Genomic DNA, 20220 nt, shown 5'->3' with positions numbered 1-20220 from the left:
TTGACATGAAATGAACAAATCTGAGAAAGAACCATCCAAGGTACTTGCATATCAAATGTGAAAACATTCTGACTTGCGGTTTCGATAAGTTGAAATTGTAAAATTGACGCCGACGACAACAGACGACGACGGACAATCAGTAATATGAACAGCTCCGCTGTGTCGACTTTGCAGAGCTAAAAACTTCATACTAATGTACCTAATGAATGATCTCAATGTATATACAAAGTTTGAAATAAATTTGTCTAAGCACAAACAAGATACACTTCTAAAATGGCATGATTTTGATAAATTGTTAGCTTTAAAATGGCCATTATTTTTCCATTTTGAATTAAACCATGAATGGTTCAAGTTGGATTGTCACAGGGACCAATTAGCTTTGCAGGGTTTTAATTGGCCAACAAACTTTGCTAGTCATGAAAATAAAGATAATCATGAAAACCAAATGGATTAAAGTGCAGACTATGCAGATTAGCTAATTAGTATGCACATATTGTACCAACATCAGATATGATGAAATGTTGGCGAAATATAATTTGACAAACAAATTTATTCTTCCATATATACAGGCATGACATTAAAAGTTCACACATTAGTAATATATACAAATATGTTTTTATTTTCTCTGTAACTTAAACACTGACAGTAATAATATTTAAACATAAACAGAATAATAACTGCAAGTACAAAGTTGGAAGTTAAAACACAACTGGCAAAAATTCTCAGAAATGATCGGAACCAACTTTATTGTATTACACATCTTTCTCACGTCTGGACTTTTTAAAAAAAATACCTTAATTTTTTACAAATCTGCACATACACACTGATGAGTATCCATGGTAACCATGCAACAAAGACTTGTTACCACAAATGAAATAGGATCTTGACTTAGTAACAAAATATAAAATGAACTACATTAAGATACACTAAGTACATTCACTCTGATTGAAGATAAAAAAAAACAAGCAATATCGTTATGGGTGTAAATTACCAGAAAGCAATGTACGCAAGTAAAAGATGCAGGGCTGTGTAAAAACAAAGGTAGAAAGAAACAGGTTATTGTTGAGTGAGGGCGTCCTTTATCCATCCAGATTGATAAAAGTGCTTTGAACTGGAACAGGGAGCATAGCCACCTGGTTGGCATGGCTACTGAGGGAAATTATCACTTTTGATGAGATAATTTAGGAGCAGAAAAAATGACAGAAGTTAAAGTATCTCAAGACCATATTAAGCCATGCATCTATATTCAACATTTACTTGTGACCAATCGCCCCCGACTGAAATTACACAAATTAGGGGACAATTTAGATTAGATTATTATAACACTTGCATCAAACATCACTTATTTTTTAAGTCAATGAATAAGAAGGTCTCATGGGGAAAAAGACCATTTGACGATTGCCAGTATAGGTCAATACACTTTGTTTATTGGTCGGTGAGAACTTAATGTTCAAATTTGAAGAAAAAATAAAGGTGTTGTTTATCAACTGTCGTTATTGAATATACATGTATGTTTCCTTGGTAACAAAGCAACTTATGAGCAATGTTGTAACAGATAATTGTAAACTAGTGCTAAGCTGTAAGCTAAATTTGTTACAAAAAATATGACGCGACAGTATGACAACTATTAAGTGAAATGAATTAGTACATCAGCAACTCGCAATTGTTTTTACAGCATGTCCATTCACACAGTATACACCTTAAGCAACTACAAATTGTTTCCTTACAGTACTTCAAATCAAACAATTATATATTAATCCATTGTCCTGTTAAGCACGATAATTTTTTCCAAATTCTGTCCTTAATTTGGCACAATTCCAAATATGTTTATTATGTTATTTATCCACAATTCTCTCAGTGGCTTGCATGAGTGCCAGTTTTGACCTGGTCGCCATGAGCACTAAATAGCGATATTGACTCCTTAGAGTTCTTCGATGTGATCCAATCGTCTCAGAAATTACTATAGTTCAACTTTTGTAGTTCATTAGGTTCTAAGAAAATCACTGTTTATCAATACATACCTCACATAAGTGTGTCGCAATGACCATCACCCTTTCAGAAACCCAATGAAGTTTTACTGTTTTATGTGCAATATTCTCAGACTGTAGACATTCCAGAGAATTTTCTTTTGCAATACTTAAGAAGTTTACAATGTTGCAACCAGCTACAAACTGGCATAGGACACATGGTATATATCATAATTTGGTGTACACAGATAAAAAATTGGGTATATAGAAAAACATGAACTATTCTCAGGCGAACATCCGCGTTTTTTCATCAGTAAAAACAAAGGCCAAAAACTCTCAGTAAAACTGTAATATGGGATATTTGTTGAGACTCTCCTGAACAGTGTAACAAGATTACCCCTACTTGTGCAACATACATACATTTAGTTGCTCAGAATTACTTCAAAGTTGAGTTTGTGGAGTTTTCTCGACTTTGTTTTTCATCGGCTCTTCAAACGATGTTCTACAGTAGCGCACACAGAGCCCATAGAAATACATGGCAATGTGGAACGTTCTGTGACGTAGCCCCGCCCCTCAGAATATTGAGGATCAATAAGAACATTTAAGTTTTTCCCAAAGTAGTCAAATATGCAAATTAGGAACAAGGATAGAGCTTTTTCTCAAAGAAAAGGAGTTCGAAAATGCAAATTATGAATAAGATTAAATGTGGCACGATTGCATAAAAGATTCATTCTACAATGTACATCCAACCAGGGAGCTCTCATTACAGCTCCCTGATCCAACAAAAAAAATAAGTAATAATGAGATATTTGGAATATTTCATTTTAACTCACTTGATTTTAAATTATGTTGCTACTGTTATGGCATGGTGATATGTCTTTTGTTTTTCTCAGAAATTCATTTTTTAACTTTTACTTTCAAAATAATGAATAGTTTGGTTGGTTGATTGTAGCTGTGGCAGTTAATTTGCATAACAATAACATTTTTCTACCATTGTTTACCTTAATAGTGATGCTAGAAGATTGTCATCACAGTTAGCTTCACTGATGTCGCATACAAATTGCATCATTGAAGTAAAAAAAAAATCAGTTGGGAATATTCTGAATTTCCACATATTCAAGGGGTTGTTGTAACTTCCAGGGATTGAAAACTAGACATTTCCATATATAAAACAAGTATAAAGATAGGAAAAACTGACAACAGAATGTAAAAGGTTGCCATGGAAATGAACAAATCTGAATAATTCCTATATTAATTAAGTAGTGTAAGCACTGCCAGTAAAATAAAACCCTGTCATCTGTCTTGCATTTAAGCAATCTGATTAAAATCTGATGTAGTGTACGGGCTTTAATTATTTTGGCTATAAATTTATTTTAATTTTATTTTTTTTTATATTTGTTATTGATGCCCTTTTATTTTATTATTTTACTTTGATTTTGAGATTTTTTTTTTTTTAATTCCGCCCTACCTACATCTGATCCGACGCCTATGTAACGAGATTTCAACGAGACCCACTATCGACGATTTTAGTCAACGAATCACATACCTCCTTCTATAGCGCACATGATGACGTCACCGGGTGGCAAACACACTCAAATAAAATGGCGGATTAGCGACGTTAGCGACCGTGAATAACACGGCTTTTCGGTAAGTTTATCATTGTCAAATGCAACGAAAGTCATTTTTATGTTAATATTGTGACTCGAATGGTTTTAGATCGTTATTCCGCATAGTTATTCTGGGAGTGTTGATTTTGTTTCCACCGGTTCGACCGAACACCAGTGTCTTTTTCCAGTCGTCTGCCCTGGAGACGGGTGATGTTTTGTTGACGATCGGGCCAAAATCGTCTACGGTATTGAAGCTGTAAATATTCATCAAATTGTATCAACATTTTGTACATTATACAATAACTCTTTATTAAAGTAATTGAGCTGATTTGGACTGGAATAAAATATTTTTTATTTGGAACATATCGCAATTGAGGAAATATTGTTTTGCTCCAATTTTCTGCGTCGATGCCGTGGGCCGGTGACCGTTATACAATTTAAAATCAATTTGCATTGTTTACTATAGCTGTTTACAGTGTTCTAATCATTACGATTTACTTAGTTTTTTGCTTCCATTCTAGATAATTATGCTCAGTGATGTAAAATTGAAGCGATGACTGAATGAACGAACCTTGGCTGGCGAAGATGTATCTGGAAGTGTACACATTTGTTGGAAGTGAAAAAAATATTCAATGTAATGACAAAAATTGTAAAATTCTGTGGAATTTCTTTTGCAAATAAAAATATACTAGCAATTTTCTATTAATGGTTTATTCAAGTGGGCAAAATATAATGTACAGAAAGATTGCCCGTATACACTGAAAAGTAAGCAACCGACAGCCTGTATAAAAGGGGGGCTGTGATTGGCTGTTACTTACGCGAGATTTGAACGGGACTTACATAGGCGTCGGATCAGATGTAGGTAGGGCGGAATTAAAAAAAATCAAAATCAAAGTAAAATAATGAGATAAAAGGGCATTAATAACAAAAGTAATAAAAAATAAAATTAAAATAAGTTCATAGCCAAAATAATTAAAGCCCGTACACTACATCAGATTTTAATCAGATTGGCATTTAAGTAGCTTTTACCTCATACCCCGACTTACATAAAGCATCATGGAAAAGTGGAAGTACATGGTCAATGACTGGGGTGAACATGGAAGTCACCTTTTAAACCTTGCGGTATATAACACACTATAAAATAACAAAAATACTTGCAAAAGAACTAAATACAACTATTTAAACTGACTTGAATATAAATATTGGTTAGAATAATTGTACAAAAATATTGTCTTTAAGTTTATTGTAACAATTCTCACAATACGCAAGTATTGACTTAGAATAAATCTACTTACCATATATGGTCAAGATGGAAACCAATCAAATTCATTTACAGCAAAGGTAATTAACATAATCTAAGTTTGTGTCCATATAAGGTCAACAGGTTGGCCAATCCAAATTTATTTACACTTTAGTTAATTTAAATTTATTATTACATACTAATCTTGTCTATGATTGGTCACTATTTCCAAAATAAAACAAAACTGACCAACCAGAGTTGATATACAAATCAGGTAATTAGCATATTATGCTATTAGATCAAAAGACAGACAAGCTGTTCAATCACTTGTGATATTCTATTCAGTTTCAATGTACAAACCACAAGATATAAAATACGAAGGATGGCAGAATAAGAAAATCAAAAAAAAAATATATTGTACTTTTTTTTACAGCAGAAACTTTAAGTAAACAAATAAAACCAAAGCCTGCAGTGCCCTTTCAAAATACCCCCCTCCCCCCACCAAATGATGCTCAATGGAATTGACCTTTCAGAACATAACATTACAGGCGTAGGGTTGAATGACTAGAACCTTGAGGGGCGGAATGTTGTCAGTGAAAATGCCTGGCTGGACAATGGATTAGTCTGGAAAAATCAATCAATAAAAGCATGAACGTATATATGAAAGTTATGAGATTGCACTAAAATTGGTCAAAAAGACTCTTCACTCTTTGATGCGTACTGATATATCACAAGAACACCAGTTTACTGCAGCCACATATACAAAGTTACTAAAATTGCATCACAATCAACATTTTCGTCTGTCCCAGCTCAACAGTGAGCATCAGATGGCATTTCTACATTTTGTTCTTATCATCAAATAAGACTTTAAAAAATCTAACAAAATGTTGATAAAAATAGTACTGTACACCTACAACACTACCACATCTGTAGACAGACTTGTCACCCCCTATATTTAGTATTAGTATCCCCCAATCCTAACATTGGACATCAACCATAGACTGTACCATTAGAATTACATGAGCCAGAAGGTTTTCAAAGATCCATTCCAGCTAGGAGTTCGTTACATAGTCTCCGATACTGCCACGTATCCCCTGCTATTTTACGTAATCGTAGTCCGTTCACCGACAATCCCGGAACTTGGCATATCTCCAGCTCCATACGCACGCCCTGGTTTTCCAATGAAAACTTGTTTGCTAGATTCTCATATTTAAGTCCTGGACCTTGATTATCCAAGGTCCTTTTGATTTCCTGCACTACTTCTGGAAGCTCCTTTGCAGTCATTAAACTGAACGACCGTGCATATTTCAAAGTAACAGGCTCAGAGTTATTTTCCGAATTGGTATCACCGCCTTTCAGAGTGTTCTGCATCGAGAATCCTTGCATGCAGAGAGGAACTGTCTTTCCTGGTTCACTCTGGAGGTACCTCTCCGATGTCTGAACTAACATGACACTCTCTTCGTAATTGTTATTAGTGTGCGTGTAGTAAGGTATTGTGTGTTGCAGGAGTTGGGCTTGTAGCTGTATCAGGGCGTCGTTATTGTTCTGGATGACTGGGTGATGCTGAAGGCCATGTGGCTGGGCAATGCCATTGTTACCACCACTACTCCTAAGGTTGTTGAAGGCCAGACTAAAAAGGTTTCCTGTGAAAATCAAAACAAAAGAAAAATCTTATTTCTTGCAATATGACAACACCACTAAGCTTTATGACTAACACAAGTTCAAGTACGTAATGATGTGGGGGAGGGGTTGAATTGATGACATACTTGTCCGACTAAGCGCCAACCGCAACATTTTTAGCATTTTTTTTGAGGGGGTTTAAGTCCCACTAAAACATGGCATAAAACGTGGTCTTTGAAGATTGTTTGACTTTTCCGAATACCAGGAATCAAACAAGTCATTGAAAATGACAGTCCCCGTTAAGTTCTCTTTGTGCTCGTCATATTAAAGCAGAGGGGTTGTCGCGAGCATGTCCTTGAAACTTGAGTTCCAAGTGGCGTATACAACAGATTGTTTATTTACATCAAAACACGTGTTTCGTGTCATAGTAATATGGCCAAAATAAAAACAGTCGTTATTCAGCCATCTTTGATCTGATTATGAAACACACTGATATGTATGATGTGTGTGCCAAATACAAATGAAAATGGTACATAAATTGTGGAAATATAGTAGTAAGGCCAAAAAGTCAGATGGCTGTCAATCGGCCATCCTTGACCAGATTTTGAAACGAATTGTCATGGACATGCATCCTAACATGTATAAAGTACATGTATGTGCCAAATTTGAATGAAAACTGACAGAGCACGTCCAAGATACTGCATAAAAAAACAAAAACAAGATGCCTGCCAGTTGACCATCTTTGATCCAATTGCAAAATAAATCGTCATGGACATGTATCCTAACATGTATAATCTATGTACCAAGTTTGAATGACAACTGACAAAGCATGTCCAAAATACATTTTCAAAAAACAAGATGGCTGCCAGTCGGCCATTTTGAATTGAATCGCTAAACCACTGCATGTGCATATGTCCCACATAAGGTACTAGGCACATGCAAAGAATGAACGGAATCGGTCCACAGGATTCTGAAATATGACGTTGGATAGACTGACACACGGACAGACGGACACACAGACGGTCGGACAGACAAACTCAGGAACTCACGGACGGTCGGGGACATGTATCCTAACATGTATGATCTATGTACTAAATTTGAATGAAAACTGACAAAGCATGTCCAAAATACGACATTTTCAAAAAATAAGATGGCTGCCAGTTGACCATCTTTGATCCAATTGTGAAATAAATCATCATGGACATGTATCCTAACATGTATAATCTATGTACCAAGTTTGAATGAAAACTGACAAAGCATGTCCAAAATACAACATTTTCAAAAAACAAGATGGCTGCCAGTCGGCCATTTTGAATCGAATCGATAAACCACTGCATGTGCATATGTCCCACATAAAGTACTAGGCACATGCAAAGAATAAACAGAATCGGTCCAAGGGATTCTGAGATATGACTCTGGACAGACGCACGGACGCACGGACGGACGGAGACCGAATTATAAGTCCCCGTTTTCGGACTTCGTCCGAACGGGGACTAATTACAGCATGGATATCAATTGCTGTGAATGAATACAATAATATTTCGACTTTGCTGTTTTTCCACAGACCTAATAAATTTCACATTGTAAATTCTGTGTACAAAATACTGTAATGTGTTTGATTTTTGGAGCTGAGTATTCTTGGCACTAAGTCAGACAAGTATGTTACGTTTTGGAAATGTTGGACGATTTTGACCCCAAAAAACATTTTCCTTTTCTTTTTATCATATTTTATCTAAATTTATACTAGTTATTCTGCGCCAGAAAGTTATAAATTTAAGTCTTAATAAAAAAGTTGATGTTTGTGAAAAGAAATTTAAGTTTATCTGTGGTACCCACTTCAGAAGAGACTTATAGAGGGCACCAAATTTAAGGCTATGGCGCCCTCAACCACAAACATGAGAAAGATGGGTTCTAATACCAGGATGGGTGCCCTTCAGAGATTGTGTACAAAACATAATACAGGATGAATCACCATGGTTTTCTATCATGTTTGATTCACCCACAGATAATATATGCTAATTCACTAACAACGAGGTATGTAGGCTGCATATCTCATTCTGATTTCTGCAAATGTCACCCACACTATGGAAGAAGTTAAATAATATGTAATTTATGTAGCATTCCTCTCGTTCTATGTCATTTAACTAACATCTATTGATGGTGGTCAGCGCAGTCAGATGTTAACTCTAGCTTATTCTTCTTGCACCATCATAAATTTTTTACCAAGACTTAAATTTATGATTTTTGGTGCAGAATTATGGGTATAAATTTTAATAAAAAACTCCAAAAATTAATTCAAATTAATTGGTTTTGTGTCAGAAACCTTAAAAAATATTTCAAATAACCTCTCAAGTTTGATTTTTGGCCAATAGACTTTTTCCCCTCCATTCTAGCGTACTTGGATGTTAGTCAAGCAGCATATATCGAGTGGAACGCTACATAGATTTTATAATCTGATTTGAAATTTATGTAACAGAGCTACCCCTCCCTCCCTCCCTATGAGAATACAAATCTACTGCTCATGCTGCAAACTATAAAACCTATTCATAAACAGACAAAATATTTATTTAGCCGTTTGAAAGCCAAAGTCACTTTTGTCACTCGTCAACCTTTTTGTCAATTTTGAACAATAATTGTAGCCAGAGGGTAATAATGTTCAGTTCAAAATTAAGAGACAAATATAGAAAATTGTAAAAAATGAGTGACAAAAGTGATGGCGTTCAAAGAGTAAATAATCCTGATTTGCATGTCAATAACATAATTTGCATATTGGTTTGAATAATATGGCACATGTTCGACTGATAACGTTTCAACACAGCATTGCACTTATTTCACCTTCAAATAGTATTTCAGAAGCAAAAACCAGGTTGGCAATGAACGGCATCAATAAATATAATACATGCAGAAATAAATTTAAAAAAAATAAAAACATGCTTTATTAATATAGCAACAATAACAAGTGCTGCAGCCCTATACTGGAAACGGAACATGCTGAAAGTTATTTTTATGATTACGGTATGTTATGTCTCAAAAAAAAAAAAACTAATGAAGCAGCAAAGGAAGGGATGGGTTTACTAGACGTAAAAAGTAGATAAGAAGTAACCCAGTGAAGCAATCACAGATTTTATTTAATTTGAAAATTGCACTGTATTGAATACCAACCAATCAAAGATGTTCATTTGATGTAGCAACCCTAACTCTAGTTGGGAAGGGGGAACTCAAGAGGGCGCTACATTGAACCATGTGACTATTAAATATCAACAAATTCCTGGATTTGCATACTGACAAATGACAGCAATAAGATTATGAACTTCACAAATTGGTCGTTATAACTGAATTTATAACCAGCACTTTCAAAAAAATAGCACGGTGACCCTCAATTTTTTTTTAATATATTTCAATTAATTAAGTTTGGGTGAATTCTTGGTATTTTTTGTTTTAAGTAGTATTAATCTTTTTAATCTCAGGTAAACTTTGTTAACACTAAAGTTGACTTTTGTCACTTTTCCGGAAAACAAATAAGCACAATTTTCTTCCTGGTTTAAAAGAAAAAATAATAATTGACCAAGACTGGTAGCCAGTACATACATATGGTCCAAACTTAACAAATAGTAGAAACACATTTTATAAATAAGCAAAATGAGGTACTGAAAGAGAAAATGATTACCTGATTGCACTAAGTGATTGGATCCCAAAAAATTGTTTAAAACAAAGTTTAATTTGTAATAGTTGTCTGATTAATGTGGCAACATGGATAACTAAAAACTTTTAGTATTTTATTAAACTATTCATAATGTTAATGTACTGAAGAAGACTGCAGATACATGGAGGATGTTGATTTACTCTCAGAATAGTACAAATACATATGGATTCAGCCTTTGTTTTTAGTAAGCTTTCACAACAAACAACAAATGCTATTGTCTTCATGGCCGATCAATATTATCAGTATATACTAATGGCTGGTTGCCCAACAATTTGGTTTTAAATTAACAATTCAGAGGGAGATAGAGTATTGTTCTATTTTGTTTTTCTTAAAAAAAAGGGCCTGGTTCTCTAATAACATGAGTGAGATGAATGTTTGCTTCACTGGAATACTAATTTAAAAACAAAACAAAGAAACTTGTCATCCCCGTACCTATCCTCAAAATGTTCATAATACTTTCACATCGTTCCGGAGGTATGAACAAGTATCGTCCGTTGTCAGACCTAAAAATAAGTCAACATATAACAAATTTAATATGGCTAACTGGTGTTTCTTTTAATAAGCAGAACTGTAGCAGTGACTCTGGAAATATTGGAAACAAAAATTATTATTTATGAATCACAGTTTTTAAAGAAAAGCAGCAAAACACTGATGATTAACAACTAAAGGCTTATATTATCATCTGATACTTGAATGATACATTAGCTGATATTATCAAGTATAAAACCATAAATACCATATGTAAGTAGTATATTTCAAAATAACCAAAATATCTAAGGATGACAACATTTGTGAAGCAAATATTTTCCTATATTGAAGAGCAATCAGATTAGGCATTTAGGCATTCAGGTTAGGCATTTAAGCATTCAAATGAGTCATCTAAGCTTTCAGGTGGGCATCTAAGCATTCAGGTAGGGCACCAAAGCATTCAAGTTGGGCACATAAGCATTCAAGTGGGAAATCTGGGCAAACAAGTGGGGCATCTAAGCATTCAGGTGGGGCATCTAAGCATTCACGTGGAACATCAAAGCATACAGGTGGGGCATCTAAGCATTCAGGTGGGATATCTAAGCATTCAGGTGCGGCATCTATTAAAGCATTCAAGTGGGGCATAAAAGTTTTCAGGCAGGACATCTAGGCATTCTGGTGGGGGCATCTAAGCATTCAGGTGGGGCATCTAGGCATTCACGTGGAACATCAAAGCATACAGGTGGGGCATCTAAGCATTCAGGTGGGATATCTAAGCATTCAGGTGCGGCATCTATTAAAGCATTCAAGTGGGGCATAAAAGTTTTCAGGCAGGACATCTAGGCATTCTGGTGGGGGCATCTAAGCATTCAGGTGGGGCATCTAGGCATTCACGTGGAACATCAAAGCATACAGGTGGGGCATCTAAGCATACAGGTGGGGCATCTAAGCATTCAGGTGGGACATCTAAGCATTCAGGTGCGGCATCTATTAAAGCATTCAGGTGGGGCATAAAAGTTTTCAGGCAGGGCATCTAGGCATTCTGGTGGGGCATCTAAGCATTCAGAGGGGGCATCTAGGCATTCAGAAGGGGCATCTAGGCATTCAGAGGGGGCATCTATGCATTCAGGTGGGACATCTGAGCATTCAGAGGGGGCATCTATGCATTCAGGTGGGGCATCTAGGCATTCAGGTGGGGGCATCTAAGCATACAGGTGGGGCATCTATTAAAAAAGCATTCCAGTGGGGCATCCATGCATTCGGGTGGGGCATCTAAGCATTCAAGTGGGGCATCTAGGCATTCAGAGGGCATTCAGGTGGGGCATCTAAGCATTCAGGTGGGCATCTAAGCATTCAGGTGGGGCATCTAAGCATTCAGGTGGGGCATCTATGCATTCAGGTGGGGCATCTAAGCATTCAGGTGGGGCATCTATGCATTCAGGTGGGGCATCTAGGCATTTAGGTGGGGCATCTAGGCATTCAGGTGGGGCATCTAAGCATTCAGGTGGGGTATCTAGGCATTCAGAGGGCATTCAGGTGGGGCATCTAAGCATTCAGGTGGGGCATCTAGGCATTCAGGTGGGGCATTTAGGCAATATGTTTCATCAACACCAATAATTGTCGTCTGGCTCAACTATAGTCAGTCATGTAATTTTACCTGAACAGTGTCCTTGTTAAAGGTGAGAGGAATGGAAGATTGATACTACATGGTACATATGGTTTCATACTCAGTGAAATGGTAATAACAGGTAATATTAGATGATAAAAATCACTATCATTGTAACTGCATAAGAGTCCCAAACAATATAATCATCAAAACATCAAAACCAATTTCTGACTCAATGCTAAAAATACTGACAGGTGTGGTTCACCATGCAAACTAAGCACAAGTGGCAGTTAGCAATACTTGAAGACACAAACTAACATGTGACAGCTCCTGATTTCATTTGTGTTTACACTTATATTTGTATATTGTTTATAAAATGTGATTATTTTTTTTTTAAATTACCAAATTGCAAGGTCCTTGCATATTTTATTGATTCTATCGATTGAAAGTCATGCCAGGGAATGCAAATAACTGGTTGCATCACGAAAAATTCTCTGGACATCTGTTATGCATCATATAGACTTTTACTGAAAATCCACATTCTGAATTTCTCACTTGTTGGCAATTCCTACCTTGATTTGGGAGACCTGTATTCGTGGTTGTATTTGTGAATGGACCATTTATCATTTCCCGCTCTTCATTCCCGTCCAGTTCCTCATTTGATGGAATGCTTGCCAAGTTCAGTCGTCCATAACTTCGGAAGTTTGCAGTTGGGTAGCGCTGATTAGGAGATACAGTCGTTAATGGAATTTGTTCAAGCGGGATGTCTTCAATGTATGGCTCGTTAATATCAGGGAAAACCAGCGTAGGCCTTTCAAGGGATGGATTGTCAGAAAGGTGTGGATGGAGAGGTATATCAAATGAGTTCTCCTGGGAATGCTGTCGAATCCAGGCTGAATGGAGATCTGATTGAACTGCTGTTGGGAAAATGTGTGCCTGGATTGTCACAGCGGGACTGGGAATCACAGAGTGAATCGTAGATGGAATGCTGATGAATGGGTTGAGAAGTGATGCATCAGGCTGTGTGGACTGTGGATATACTGGAGCTGCCTGAGGAAAGCTGGTGGGTGGGGTGGAGACCGGGGAATCGGCCGAATGCTGCTGATGAAGCTGGAACATCTGTTGCCGTTGATGTTGGTGCAATGGTTGCGAATGTGGGAATGGGTCGGAATATTGCATCTGCGGAAAGCTTATGGAATGAGTTGGTGGGGAAGGGCTTGACTGGGAATGTTGTCGTACATTCGTGAAATTAAGTCTCATTGTGTTATTATCGTTTTCATTACACTGTCCTCCATAGTTCATGTGATTCGTCATTTGACAGTCAGGTTGGGCATGCACTTGTCCAGTCACAATACTGGGCTGGCAGCTTGGGGTAGTTTGTCCAATCATGACATTTGTGTGTCCACCAGGTGCGGCTTGACCAGTGACAATACTGGCTTGACTCATTGGAATAGCTTGACCGGTCACAATACTTGCTGTTTGGGTTGGCAAAGGATGATTAACCAGCGGTGGAGGCGACGGCTGATTTTGACGCTGCAACATTTGGAAGTTGGTTGCAGGTGGAGGACTTGTACGACTACCATAACTTGGTGGACTGTTTGTTTCTCTGTGCAGTTTCAGTCGTTGGATGTGTTGGTACAGATGCTGAGCTTCAGGGCTTGGCGATGCAGATTTTGGCGGTGATGGTAATGGCGGCGTTCCCTGACGTTGAAGTTTTTGATGCTATGGGTTGAAGATACATAAGAAATCAGTTACAATTTTGATTTTTTGTATTTATTTTGTTAATTTTTGCTCAATGGACATAATATTTGATTGCCTGCAATAAATTTGTCTACAGATATTCAAAGTTGGATAACAAATAAATATGTTTGTTTGTCTTAAATTGAAAAAGTCAGTGAAGTAACGAAACATAAAATCACCTTCCTTCATTACGGCCTTTATACAAAAGTTTAATTGACTAAACTGTGGTCACTTTATACATATATTGCTACTTTTGACAGTCAGAATGCATGAGTTTTAGATCTTTTTCCTGCTTATACATGTCTACTAACAATCATGAATATTAGTAGAATAAGATTTTGATATTACACTGGACAAGATTTCAGTATAATTCTCTTATGAAAGTTGACAAGATTACATGTTTTAAAGCCATGAGTCTTCAAAGCAACTATCAAGGGGTAATTCAAAATGTTTGTGACAATACGTCATTTCAAACCAGACCAGAATGTTATTCTTGGGGGGCATACATCTTAGCATTTAACGCTTGGCAATCTTGGTAAAAACAAAGGCCAAAAACTCTCAGAAAACTGTAGTTTGGGATAGTTGTTGAGACTCTCCTGAACAGTGTAACACAATTACCCCTGCATGTGTAACATATATATATTTGGTTGTTCAGTATTACTTCAAAGTTGAGTTTCTGCTGTTTCTTCAATTTTACCTGTTTTCACTGGCTTGTGCAGAAACCATGGAAATAAATAGTACAGTTGTGTGCGTCTAAGCAACGTACAAATGTAGAATGTTTTGGAATGTAGCTTCGCCCTCGAGAATATGTAATATGTTAGCATACAAGATTAATAGCTCCACCAATGTTTTCATACATTGCTAAATTTTGGTGGGCCATTCAACTGAATTAACCATAATGCATGGGTGCAATCCGAAGAAGCAGCGTTTTTAAAATATATTGAGTTATTCCCCATCCACAATCTCATTATTAACGAGATATGAACTAAGCAGTGGATGATCTCTTCAAGATTTTCAAATAAATAAATGTAAAAATGTGTAATTGATTTGTTATACTGACCTGCATTATGTCATGGTCTAGTTTATGTAAATGTTGTTGCATTTCCATCTGTTCTTTGTCAGGAGGATTACCAATCTGATGCTGTATTTGTTGACATTCCATGTACAGTTGTTTTAATGAACTTTGCCGTGACCTTTCCAAATACGCTCGGAATGCATGAATGTTTGCAGGTGAGCCATCAGACGCTCTCCTGAGAAACCGGTCGTTCGGAAGATGTAAACTGTTTTTGCTACCTTTCTCAATTGGAAGATAAGTACCGCGTCCTCGCACTCGGCCTAACGGGTGTTGTGCAAGTTTCTGTTGGAGTTCTTCACTCAAGTCTGCTGTCAACTCTCCAGTACCAAGCGTATGCCTTGTAGTTCGTCCTCTGTTTTTAAGATACCTAGAAAAAAAGAAACAGAAAATACTCTCAAACATTTTATACATTGTAGATATGATAATAGGAGATTCTTTATAGCTCTATGTTGTAATGCAAATATTTGAGAGAGGAATGTTTTGTTGAGATACCTTCCTTCATCAAAATTGACTTATCAAAAATATATAGCACATTATTAAACGTAAAAATACTTTGTCAACTTTAGTTTGTTTTGTTTTTCTGTTCGATTTCATGTATAACTGAGTAATTAACATGCAAATTGGGTAACACACAGATTTCAACCCAAAACTAATCAGCTCTGAGAATTATATATTTTTTCATATTTTTTCTTTCAGAAAAGTAGACTACTCAGCAAGCCCTGAATCCATCTCACACTGATTTAAAATTATGGAAAAGGGGTGAAAGAAAGCCAGTGATAGTGCCTTCAATAGGCCAACAAAACATTACTTTTTATTTTTATTGATTTCTAAGCCTGGTTTACTAAGTTTTGTACTTGTTTTGTTACCTTGCCACTTCTAACGGATCTGGTTCTTGATCTGAATCATTTTCTTCATTCTCCTCGGGTGTTACACCCACTGCGGACATTCTCTGAGGTATTGTTGACCCAACAGGAGAGATCTGAAATACATCAAAATAATAGCTGAACTACCTGTATTTATATTGGACTCTTCCATAATTAATGGTGACATTATTTTTGAATTTGTTTTAAAAAATTTAGCTTATATTTACGATTGAAATGTCAAATTGAGAATTCTGTTTTTTACCTTCTCCCCACCAGATTTTCTTGCCCAAATTTTTCTGCACTTTTTTCTTATATGGAGCCAACAGACAAAAGTGCAGTCAATTTCTAGTTTTTACTCAAAAGATTTGGCTATTTTTGTACCAAACTTCTGAATGAATGTGCAGACTATAACCAGAAATATTTTGTGATTTTTTTATGAAAAGAGGGAAGTGTTGATGAAAAGGTTAAAGTTAACAGATGCACTGACTATATTTCCTGAAAATAGATTAGCTGCTTATTCACATTTAAAAAATCCATTTAATAAATCTTTGATAGCATGGTGCTTTCCACTCAACATGTCACTATCACTTTCCCCCTTTGATGTTTTAAGCCCCAATTATGGCAAACTTTTTTTGCCTGTGTACGAGACCAAAACTTCACTTCACAGCTAAACTGATTGAAATGTATCATTTGATATGGCATAAAAACAATGATATGGAAATATGGAAAAATATGAACGCTATAATTTCTCCCGCCAAAATTTAAATAAAATATTATATAAATTTAATTTCTATAATTTCTTAAAAAATTTTTAAACAAATTGACATAAATCCAATTTTAAAAATCAAGCAAACTCTTGGAAAAGATAGCTCCACTGTTAGCAATGCACATTTCAATTAAAGAATTGAAGATCTTATCACAAAATGAACAAATCTGAAAGAGGTTCACCTGTAGTGCCTATTTATATAAAAAGTATCACTTTTTACCAAAATTGACAAAAATATTCATCAAAATTAGAGAATTAGGGACATGATCATGAAATGAACAAATTTAAATGAGGTCTACCCAAGGTACATATACACTAAGTATGAAATCAATCAGGCTTGTAGGTTTCAAGAAGAAGTCGAAAAAGTAAAAAGTTGCCGCGAACGACAGACAATCACTCATTTGTCAACAGCTGAGCTACAAATTATGCAACCTTAATAATTCCAAATTATAGCACAGTTGTCACACTTAAAATAACACTTAAGTGAAGAGACTAAAGCTTTGAGTTTTAGCTAAATTATCCTGTTTCTTACCTGTTGTGTTGCTTCTGTTTGAATCGTACCAGGTTGACTACCCCGACCAGAGAGTAGCTGTTTTTGTAATTGCTGTAAATGAAGGTGTATATTGGCACCACCGTCAGATGCTCTGCGGTTTAAGTGGCTGTGCTGCGAAGTCATCTGAAGTACTGGAGGGCGGAGTAAATTCTGTTCCTAAAAAATTCATGATAAACCTGCTTTAACTGCGGAGTATCATTTATTCATGGTTTGGACTGCATAGACCTTGCGTGAAATAAACTTACTATATTTACAAACATGTGATAAAAACTATACTGTGAGCAAATTACGATGAGCGTTTGGAATACTGAGAAATGGTGAAAAAACATTACAACTGATGCTTTTGAAAATGAATTTCAAAAAGCAATGATCCATTTATAAGAATTTCTAATAGATTTTCCCCTTCCATGATTGTTCAAAAGTGTAACATGTCACATGACTCAAATACTCCAAACTCAAATCATATCATGAAAGGAGATACAGACACATCAGAGTTGATAAAAAGATGCTCCCAAGTTATACAAGATCAGGTATACCCATCAAAGAAGTTCTAAAAAGGTGATGTAAACATTGCAAGAGGAAGACCAGTCAAGGTTGTAAAATAATGCTTTAACGCAAAGTTGTATCATGAAAAGTGAAGTAGAAGATACTTACCCTGTAAGTTAAATGCTGTGAAGGATCGTATGGGATTGATGCAAACGGGAGATTCTGTGGCAAGTTTGGCAAATTTGTATTTGGAAATATCGGAGCAAATGTGTTAAGAGGGGCTCCAAAGTTATTAACTGCTAGCTGGGGAGTCAGCTTCAACTGAAGATCTTCCGGAACCTCCGTTCTCGGATCTGCCACACCTAGTGTGTGACGTCTCATCGATAAGTAGCGGGCCAAGGCTTCAGGAGATGGTTCTTCGATATCATCCGTCTCTTCCAAGTCAGTGTGTGATCCTATTGGCTGTAAGTAACAAAATTACAATTTTCTGAAATCAAAAATGTTATGGAAGTGTGTCTCCATATGTGGTGCAAAAGTTTTCAATAAAACTAAATATATACTAAATACTGTAAATACTGTAAGGTTATTACGAGGATACCGCAAAGTAGGCACAAAGACAGTACAGCGGGAATATCAGACAGTGTGCAGCTGATGTGACAGCAAACTGCATACTTTAATCAGATATCAAACCCTAGGGCTGCCATGTTTTTATTATTAGAGAATGCTTAATTTTGTAATGATTCCATATTTGGAATTCACATTTCCTAATATGGTAGGCTGAAAATACCCAATGCAATATCACAAAATTATGGTATGCTGTAACATATGGTGTAACGATACATCTTTCATGTATAGTAATTCCAGCTAAGGCCAGACTTTTTTTATTCCTTGTTCTGCGAGTTTTTATAAGGCAATTTTTTTGAGGAGGGCGTAAAAAAAAAATGAATTCTTTTTTTCCATTAGATTTGTTTGATTCTCAAAGAATTGTAAGTGAGATCATTGATCACAGAGAAGAAATGAAATAAAATTTTATTCCATGTATAACCTTGTTTCTCATCTGCGTGAGACTTCGGTACTTTGATCATGATACTCCCATGAAAATGCAACTTGGATTTGTTATGCGGCAGGCGGTAAAAAAATGAAGATAAAAATAATATTTTTTTAGCATTTTTTTTGCGCTTACAAGTCGGCGGCGCGAGAAATTACGCTGAAATAAAATTATATTTTTATTTCATTTTCGGCTCCAGTTCATTCGGCGGGTTCGCAAAACAAGGCATAATAAAAGTCTGGCCTAAAATAAAGTATTTTACAGTAACAAATTAAGTATGGAAATACCCAAATAAATAGTTCAACACCACTACAATTAATTTCCATGAAAAGACTTTATAGCTGTTTTGTATTGGAGTTTAATTTCACTGATTTTTGATGAGTTGAATATAAAAAATAGAAAAAACAAGTCATTGTTAATGACACAGTCCCCGTCCATTTGATGCTGATGAAGTCATTGAGATTAGATGGATTCGTAAAAAATTATGATTTAGTGCTTTTACGCGAGAATTGGACATTGGGCAGTCATATTGAATCAAATTACAAACATAATGTTCATGTTGATGTATCTATTGGTATACTGTTTTTGTACAAAATTTAAACAGAAATGTTCATTGCATTCATGGGAAAGTAGCATGGGTACCATGAAAAACAAAATGGCCACCAGTCGGCCATACTTGTTCGAATCACAAAAAAAATTATGTGCACCTACAACTCAATATGTATGATCATCATACCAATTTTGATCCAAACCGGCTCAGTCATCTCCTAGAAACTGTTGTGAACACGTTTAGGTATCAGAAATAGCAAATTTTACATTCAAAATGACCACCAGTGGGCCATTTTTTCTCTGATCATAAGTAAGACATATGTAAGACATTATGTATTGTCTTCATGTAAAGTCTGAATGAAATCCATCAATAGGTGTCTGAGATATAGCCTCGAACGTACGGACTTACGTTTGTACGTACGGAACAAACCCAAACATAATAGTCCCCGTTTTCGGACTTTGTCTGAACAGGGACTAAAAAATATTTTCGCTCGATTTTATTTTCACTGAATCATCACTTCAGCAAAAATAAAATCGAAAAGAAAATAAAGTATTTTTACAGTACAGATTCTGATACTCACCTGGTGAACAAACTCATTATTTTCATTGATAAAGTTGACTTGTGGGATGGTGTTACTCAGTAACTGAGGATTTGGCAAGCTATTAAGAAAAGTAGTGTCTGTAATATTAACAGCTGGTCCAGTGGAAGTGGTTGCCGTTGACAACATAGCCGATTTTTGATGTCTTTTAAGTTTGTCCAGCAATAGATGATAAACTGCACTATGATGGTCGTAACTTTTTACGTCTAAAGACTGTTGAAGAAAATAAATATAAAAATTATATTTGATTTATTAGAAACGCATCACACAACAGAAGCACATCACACAATTTCTTCAATGCTATCAATAACGAGCCATTGCTCAAAGCGT

General features: G+C 35.9%; 1 protein-coding gene across 1 annotated transcript in view; it reads right to left on the bottom strand.

The window, feature by feature from the left end:
- Window positions 1-596: 596 nt before the first annotated feature.
- Window positions 597-20220, bottom strand: part of LOC102802603 (serine/threonine-protein kinase SIK3-like) — a 101299-nt gene continuing 81675 nt past the window's right edge. Inside the window, exons 8-14 of the mRNA XM_085499110.1 lie at window positions 19873-20103; window positions 17863-18156; window positions 17188-17364; window positions 15893-16005; window positions 15012-15393; window positions 12784-13933; window positions 597-6457 (exon numbers count right to left, since the gene is read on the bottom strand). Coding sequence (XP_085355236.1) covers window positions 5850-6457; window positions 12784-13933; window positions 15012-15393; window positions 15893-16005; window positions 17188-17364; window positions 17863-18156; window positions 19873-20103 — 2955 coding nt within the window. The 3' untranslated portion in view covers window positions 597-5849. The remainder of the gene's footprint in view (window positions 6458-12783; window positions 13934-15011; window positions 15394-15892; window positions 16006-17187; window positions 17365-17862; window positions 18157-19872; window positions 20104-20220) is intronic.

This window comes from Saccoglossus kowalevskii, chromosome 5 (genome assembly GCF_978046115.1).
Source record: "Saccoglossus kowalevskii chromosome 5, keSacKowa6.1, whole genome shotgun sequence".
Classification (NCBI taxonomy): Eukaryota; Metazoa; Hemichordata; class Enteropneusta; family Harrimaniidae; genus Saccoglossus; species Saccoglossus kowalevskii.
Note: the sequence above shows the minus strand (reverse complement) of the source record. Positions and strands in the feature narration are given on the sequence as shown.